The sequence below is a fragment of the Larus michahellis genome, chromosome 3, assembly GCF_964199755.1.
Source record: "Larus michahellis chromosome 3, bLarMic1.1, whole genome shotgun sequence".
Lineage (NCBI taxonomy): Eukaryota > Metazoa > Chordata > Aves > Charadriiformes > Laridae > Larus > Larus michahellis.
In genome coordinates this window covers 110905794-110914394 of record NC_133898.1, presented here as the reverse complement: position 1 = coordinate 110914394, position 8601 = coordinate 110905794, and the positions used below count along the sequence as shown (strand labels likewise).

At 37.1% G+C, this 8601-nt stretch overlaps 1 protein-coding gene across 1 annotated transcript in view; it reads right to left on the bottom strand.

The window, feature by feature from the left end:
• Positions 1 to 2763: 2763 nt before the first annotated feature.
• Positions 2764 to 8601, bottom strand: part of SNTG2 (syntrophin gamma 2) — a 277315-nt gene continuing 271477 nt past the window's right edge. The window contains exon 17 of the mRNA XM_074581725.1: positions 2764 to 3030. Coding sequence (XP_074437826.1) covers positions 2899 to 3030 — 132 coding nt within the window. The 3' untranslated portion in view covers positions 2764 to 2898. The remainder of the gene's footprint in view (positions 3031 to 8601) is intronic.

Below are 8601 nucleotides of genomic sequence, written 5' to 3'. Positions count from 1 at the left end.
ACAATAAAAAAATGTAACAAATGAACATAAGCAAGCAAACAAATTGGAAGCGCAACATTTTCACACATGAGGTATGTTACCCTATTAAGAGAATTACAAGGAAAGTAAGGTGCTATGAAAGTCCTACACAATCTACGTAACAGGTGAGTAACTAGCCGTCCGCTAGCTTTTCACAGGCTCCGGCAACTTCCTTAGAAGTCTGGCCTTTAGTCCCCACCTTGAGATTGTGGCAGAATGTGAAAGGAAGGAAAAAGCAAATGAGCTAACAAGGATCTGCAGGTCTCTCATTAAAAATACATTTGGAGACTTATTTCTAAATTACAAGCCTAAAGTCCAGAGGGTGAATTTGTAAGAAATTTTTCTCTAATATTCCCTAAGAGGGATTTGGACGTATCAGAAGAAAACTACTGCCTTGCAAAATTGGTAGAGAACGTAGCTCACCAAAAGACTAAAAGAATTTAGAAATTCCACGAAACAAATAACAAAATTACTTCAAATCAGTATAAGAAACTTCATATAAAAAATCTGAAGGTGGCTAATGAAAATGGGCAATATCCAGCTGCTCTTGCAAAAAAAAAATAAAAAAAATTAATAATGCTCATTTTGAATTGCAGAACTTTTTGGCAGAAATTAAAGATTATTTAAGAAACTAAGCTTAAGTTCTTTTAAATTTTTATTTACAGTATTTACGGAGATACTTTGTGTTTTTAATCACATGATACTTAAAACATCAAGTCTAGAAGCTTGAACGTAGCACGAGTTCAGTACTAGCTGGTACAGTTTTCTACTGTCCCATGTTAGTGTTGAACTTCGTGTATGAGAAAATACCAGAAAAACAAAATTGAAGGATTCCATCATTATTCATCCTACAGACACGCTGACATTTATAATTGTTCATGCTAATAACTGAGAATTGATTGTAAGAATGCTATTCTAATTTTAATGCTATAATTTGTGAAGGTTAAAATCTCAGTAAATACAAAGAGCTGGAAATAAAATGGAAAGCTGAAAATTAAATGAAACATCTTGAATAAAAGCACGTTTGAGAAAGATAATTTTTGGTTGATTTTTTTGCAAAAATGTAATATAAAATTGAGATGCTATTTGTTTAAAAATACCGTAATGACTATAAATATTTATTTACAATTAATAAAAATATTTCTTAGCTCTGCTAAACATTGTTTTAACAGGAGCTAGCGCTCCTACTATACCTTCTTGCAAACAACTATTAGAACCGTAAACAACACTGGAATTGCAGAGTCCCTACTGCTGAAATGAATTTCTCTATGGATCATCCCTACCATAAAGTAATCCTTACCATATGATCAAATCACCTCCTTCATTAGTGCCTAAGCTTTAGACAGACAGATAAGCATCCATTTAAAGTAAGTGCCTGAGGCCCTGTGCAGCCTGCCAAGACAGCTAACTACCTTAAGACCGGAGAGAGGGAACCTGACTAAATTTAAGCACTGAAGTTATGTAAAAAACCTCCTCAACCTGAGAGCTTTTAAAGGCACCTACCTCTTTTCCTTACGATACAGTAGCTTTAGGCTTTTGCTTTAGCAGGACGCGTTACTAGACTCTGAAAATTTAGGGAGGACTTTGATGAATTTGCTCCATATCCATTGTATCTATTTAGGATGTTCTTCTTGCTTGATTTTTGATTGTTTTATTTTCTTAAAAAAAAAAAAAAAAGCCTGATGCTCCCTCAAAACTGCTCTTGAGAACAACTGAGACTCCTGTCACTGAAACCCGCAACATTTGGTGTTACTTTCAGGGAACATGCCCCAAGACTAAAATGGTTTCCTTTTATATAATTTTTCAATAGCAGGATGTATTATCTGTGCATATAAGAAGATGATTTCAGAAGGAAGGTTAGGAGTCCATCAAAAGTAGAACCATAGTAATTCCTTAGCAAGGACAAAAAACAATTTACTTGTGTATATGTCAGGATTAGAGCTGTAGGAAAAAAAAGGTAGATGGCCCAGAAAAATCTTTATGTTTTGTTATGATCACCCTATACTGGGAGGATCCTCCTCCAAACAAAACAATTATTAGAGAAGCTGTTCTCAACCATACAGAGCATCACATCAAAGGATAGCATCAAGGCAATATAGGAATGAATAAATGAATGATTCATGGAAGCTTTATTAATAGATAAGAAAACCCCATGGCAAGTTTTCTAAAACTGAGTGCGTATAGTGAGGCTTCTTAGCAGAGTCTAAAGCTCTTCAGTTGATCTACCACAATATTTAAGTACATACTTAATATCACCTTGTGCATACACTGGGGCTACTTAATATGCTTAGAGTCAAGTGTGTGCTTAAGTCTTTTCCTTGGTATAAAATAGAGTAATTAGTGTTTTGCCAGAGCTAAACTCTCAGGCCTCGAAAGAACTACAGGACTGTGGAACTATAATTTTTCAAACATGCAGAAGCAAGATAAAGTTCGATTCCTATGGCAGTTGTCTTCAGTAATTCTTGCTCTTTTCTACAGTGAAGGCTGTAGGAATTTTCTGTGTGCCCATCACTTTTCTAAACAGACTTAGAAGCCAAATTTTGGACACACTTTTCAAACGTTATTCCACATTTCTATTTAATAAGGGGGAGTATGTATGACCATGACAGCAGAAATGAAAATGATACCACAAGTATTATTGAATGAATATTCACTTAGAATTTTAGATTAATGCTGAAGATGACAAACTGATTCAGTTTGACTTAATATTTCTTAACTCATAGATTCAAAATGTTTAACGGATTGTGAAAACTTTTAACGTTACAGATAACACAACTATAGACTTCTTATAAAATCACAAAGTTGCAATATTGTGCATGAAATATCTACTTTCTTTAAGAAAATAATTTATTTTCCATAGTCACAACATATAATCTGATATCAGTTACTGTACATATATTTTCTTGCAATACTCTGACTGTCTATGAATACTGGATCCACAGATGCCACTTTTGCTGCTATAAAGGAGTGAATACAGTGTAAAACTGCCGTCAGATCCTGAAATTCAAGCTCCTGAAAGAGGAAGTAAGAGAAAAAAAAAAAAAAAGAGAAAATGTGAATACATATTCAGGTTTATAAATATTTTATAATACAGAAATTACATAAATACAGAACAGACTAGTCAGCAAACAACAATGGACTTTAAATGAAAATTTGAATCTTCATAGGGAACTGTAAAGTCAAAAGTATCAAGAATAAAAGATGTATTTCGGTACCTTGTTCACTGGCAGTGCTGCATGTCAATTTAGTTTTCACTCTGTGCTACTTCATTGTTTACATTTTACTCAGCTTGGACAACGAAAGTGTTCAACTTGCAAGAACTTTCAAATATCGCAGTGTATTTTAAAGTATTTGATAAGCGAAGGTGTCCTGGTTCCGGTGGGGATAGGGTTAACTTTTCCTGGTATTCCATGCCATGTGAGCCACGCCCACCCTGAGCTGCCGGGGGAGGGGGCAGGAAGTTGCTGCTTAAAAGCGGGTTGGGGCATCCCGGGTCCGGCCGGTCGGCGAGCGGCGGGGAGCGGCGGTTCCGTAATCGCGTTTGTATATTCCCCTGTCCGTGTTGTTGTTGTTTGCCTGTTCCCTTTACTGTCCTGTTAAACTGCCTTTGTCCCAACCCAAGGGTCTTGCCTTTTCTTACGATCCTTCCTGTATTAGGAAGGGACGTGCGAGCGGCACGTGGTTCTTTGTTGCCATCTGAGGCTAAACCACGACAGAAGGATATTTGGGGATGATGCAGTGTCAAGTCACAGGGTGACGGGTGAGTCACACCAGTGAGGTGTGGTGGTGTGGGAGGGTGAGGAGGACACATACTTTGGCAGCCTCTGAAGAGAGTCAGATACGCAAGCTGGGAGGCCAGAGGCCGGGTGGACGCTAAGGTAAAGTCACGCTACAGCCTGCATATAGAAATATGGCTAGGTATGAAATTCATATGCCCTGATTCACAAAGGCAGGCACGAGTTACTCCTAACCAGTCCTCAGATTCCCTTGCCTTTTTATAACATATTTCATCTTCTGTGCACAAGTTAAATTTCTTTTTCCCATTCTCCCCAGACAGAAATGGAGTGATACTCTGATACAACGACAACAAATATAATACAAGAAACATGTTCAATCTACATGATACTACTACTTGTAAAGTCTGCAGTTGGTAAATATACTGTAGGGACACTTGGGACAGTTTTTGGTTTGGGGAGAAGACATTTGTTTTCAACAATGTGTTGGCTACATAGTAGGTTATCACGGCACACTCCGTACGTTTGCCTTTAAACAAAAAGCAAAGTACTGGACTTCTGCTTTTCCTATCACAGTATTTTAGGGTATCTGCTCAACACAGTTGCCAGAAACAGAATGTTTGGAATTCAAGGTTACTGCTCTGGAAAAGCTCACCATCACACCATTTTGCCATCAGAGGCCATGTATTTACTAGGCAGGAGTGGTTCCACTACTAATGGGGCCTACAGGAAGGATGGGGAGGGACTCTTTATCAGGGAGTGTAATGATAGGACACGGGGTAATGGTTTCAAACTGAAAGAGGGTAGATTTAGATTGGATATCAGGAAGAATTTACTGTGAGGATGGGGAGGCACTGGCACAGGCTGCCCAGGGAAGCTGTGGCTGCCCCATCCCTGGAAGTGTTCAAGGCCAGGCTGGATGGGGCTTTGAGCAGCCTGGTCTAGTGGGAGGTGTCCCTGCCCATGGCACAGGGGTGGAACTAGATGATCTTTAAGGTCCCTTCCAACCCAAACCATTCTATGATTCTGTAATGACTGTCTTAAAATTGTTCGCTAGTATTTGTGGGGCACAGTTTCTTTACAATCTCAGGCACACATAGTTTACTGTCTCAGGGATTTTATTTCCCATTAACCAAATTTATTATTCCCAGAAAAATGTAATTTTCTGTTACCGACTACTCTCTCCAGCATAAGGTGACAATAAGCATTACTACTGGACAGTAAGAGTAATAGAATGATATTCAACAAGCTCCCAATATACGCTCCTCCCGTGGTGTAACAGGGCTTACAAATTTAGCCTCTATGAAACATCCACAAAAACTACAGGGAAAGACCTTCTTAGACATGGTAGCCTTGGAAGAGAGAAAGTTCTGGCAGCAAGCTGTCTTCCTTATAGTGCTTGCTCAGTGTACACAGAAGCCTAAGAGAACAATGCTTTCAGCCCCTACGTCCTGCAAAGAATACGCAAGCAGAGATTTTTAGATGTCTGTCATCATCTTGGGTGGGTCATCATCAGACAAACAAATTTTAAATCCTTCCAGAACCTCAAAACACAAGAATTTCACAAATAAATAGCTTTGAGAATGTGTTAACATCAATGAAATTACTCTCCCCTTCCTTCAAAAATTCTTCTCTGAAATGACTGGCTGGTTTTCCTACAACTTTCCAAGAAAAAAATATCTGAATTCCAAAACAATGCGTAGCCATTTTTGATGCCAACAGTTGAAGTAATAAGCAATTTAAAACATATCATTATAATTTAATATCTTTTATAAACTACAAACTGACACTTCAAGATTATAAAAGAATAGCAAACACAAAACACTCCTAATTAAAAAAACAGGGGCATAAACCAATATAACCGATAAGCAGAATGTGCTGTTTATTATCATTCATACCTAGTTAAATAAGGAGAAAATAAGGTAACATTGAGAGAAGAGGCAAAACTCTCTCAGACTTCTGGGTTTGCATACTTGCTAGTCAACAAATTGAGCAATAATTATCCTAAATGAAAAATCTCTTCAGAACTTGTATCAAACCTTAGCACTTATGTAACTTTTAATAACTGATATTTGGTTGCTGAAGTAATCATTTGGGCCTCATACTCAAAATTAGATCTCATTATGAAAGAAAAATGAAGCCTGATCGTTGAAATTGTTTGAGGAATTTAAGCCCTTGTAATCTTTATTCTGATTTTTTTTGGGGGCATAACCCCCCTACTTTTTCTATTTTGATTGATAGTTACGGAGCGAATATGGCAATAAGTATCTTAAAATATATTTTATTGACAATAATGTCTACTGTAAATATTAATATAAAATTAATATAAACCCTTTCAGAAAAAAATAGTGCCATTATTTAACTCTCATTTTCTAAGTTTTATAAAATTAAAATGAAGTACAAACTCATGATTATTAATGAAATACAACTCAATATGAAATACTACAGGCCTCAGTATATCAGTTCTCGGCTCAAGTAAAAGAAGTTTACATCTCCTGAATTACCATCTTTAAAACCAATAACATTTAAAATAAAAACACACTCCAAAATCAACTGAAATCATCCAAAAATTTCAGCTCGGGTTCTGACACTTAACACACTGACCAAATGCAGGCAAATGAACTGAGAGAAGAGAATCTTTCACAAAGCTTTAAATTTCTCTACTCTGGCTTGATGCACTTTGAATCTATGCATGTTTATCAAGATAAGCGATCAGAGGTAACCTAGCATCTTCCTGTTGCATAGTCAGAGGACATGGACACAATATGTCTCTTAGCAAGAGACTATCTTGAATATGGTTTTAAGGGTGGAAATTTCGCCTCTTCAGGTTTAGAATGCAATGGGAATTTTTCCTAGAAAATAACACCAATGGCACTTCTTTCAAAATAATGCATTAATGCATTGCTCTGATAATTTATTTTTCTTTCTTTTTTTTTTTTTAACGCACCATTTCTCTCCATACCCAGCCAGGCAGATGACTGAGTAACTGATCATTTTATTTGCTCTGTATCATCTAACACCACCCACCCTTATGGTTGCTTGCCTTATCCGTGATTGCTGCATTTTTCTTTAATTAAGATTATCAGTTTATTTTTTGGTATATATAGAAGAATCTATGCAATGTCTCATGTTTCAATAACCAAAGCTATCTCAGTTTACTAAATGTTTCTTAATAAGTGGATTAAGTACAACACTAGAAGGAAGACAGCAAGAGCAGAACATAAAAGATTGGATTAAAACAGTGAGAGGACAAGACTGCAAAACTGCCTGCTGGTACTGAGAATATAAAAGATGTGCACACTGCACTAACCTCGATCACTGTACGTGCACAGCCAAGTAAGAAAAATATATGTTCTTGTTTCGTCCACCCACCTATGAGAGTTGGATTTCTTACATATCATAAAGAGCTTGACAGGCCTGTTGCATCATTACCACACACACACTTAATTTTATTGATTACTTCCGAGAGCTGTTGAATCTCTATTTGAACAAGACACGAGCCTGTATCACATAAAAGGCAGGTAAATGGAGACGCTGACAGACAGTGTTCTTGTGCCCTGTGCATTTCATGATTTCTTTAAGGACATTGGTAAGCCTCAGTGTTTATTAGTTGTTGACAAGAGCACAACTATTACTACTGTATTCTTCAGCATATTTTTTCAATCAGATTGAAATGATAACCATATCTTTTGTAAAAAAAAAAAGAACAGATAAAAATATCTAGGTTTTAGCTCCAGTTCACATGGAAGTCAAAACAGGAACAACTCTAAATTCAGTTCTATACCTCAGCAAGTATACCAGGGCTTGGCTGCCATATCATGGTTGAGAAGAACAAATGTATTAGTATTGTACAGCTTGTTAAGACTCTTATAAATATGTAAAGATAAATTATTGGCTATGGTATGAAAGCTTCTTCAGCTATAAGCTTTTATTTGGCCTCCACTTTGTGATTGTCATTTGCACAAAGAGCAGAAGGATGAGCTAAAATGGTGCTCTTACCCTGCAAGAGTAAGAACCAGATCTATGATGCCAACATTCAGTGCCAGATGAATTGCAATTTATCAATTGTACGTAACTCTTTTAACAGTGTTCTACAGGGATCTGGCAGAGTCAGATGGCTCTTCACTTTCAGCTCGAGTGACTGCAAATACCACTGTCTACTGCTAAATCTGAAACACTTTTAAATGTTGCATTGGCAGATGCAAACTTTGCTAATGCACGAGAAACTCATCTGAAAACTCGTTCTGGAGGTGCTTGTCTAAGAGCAGCCAACTAAATTCACCAATTCCAGCAAATATGAAAATAAATTTCCAACAGCAATCAGACTGTCCAATACGGACAAACAGGCAAAATCTTAACTCTTATCTACCATCGTCTTGCAAACGTTTTTCAAGCTCTCAAGATGTTCAGTAGTGAACTGCCAGACTGCAGCAACAAAAGACCCACGTTAATAAAAATATAGAAGGGATTGAGTGCTAGGTTATGGTTTATTGATGCTAGAGGTTAATGATGCTGTAGAGAGAGCTTTGCTTGCACTCTCCTTGATTTGCCATATCTCTCAACAGTACTAATATGGCATAGATACGCTCTCAGATGAATACAGTAAACCTAAAGAAAGAAATACAGTTGCTGACCTGTCCTTGATCACTCTCCTGAAGTTCTCCTGTTTTAAAGAGAATAGGATTTACTGCAAAACTGCTGCAGAGTCTAATTGCAAAATCAGATCACATTGTATCACGCTACCACTCTGAAATTACAGAAGAATTGAGGCTTGAAGCCAGTGAAGAAAGCATACTGAATGCACTCAGCTAAACATGCAGGGCTCTTAAGGTATATGTGTCACAAAGAA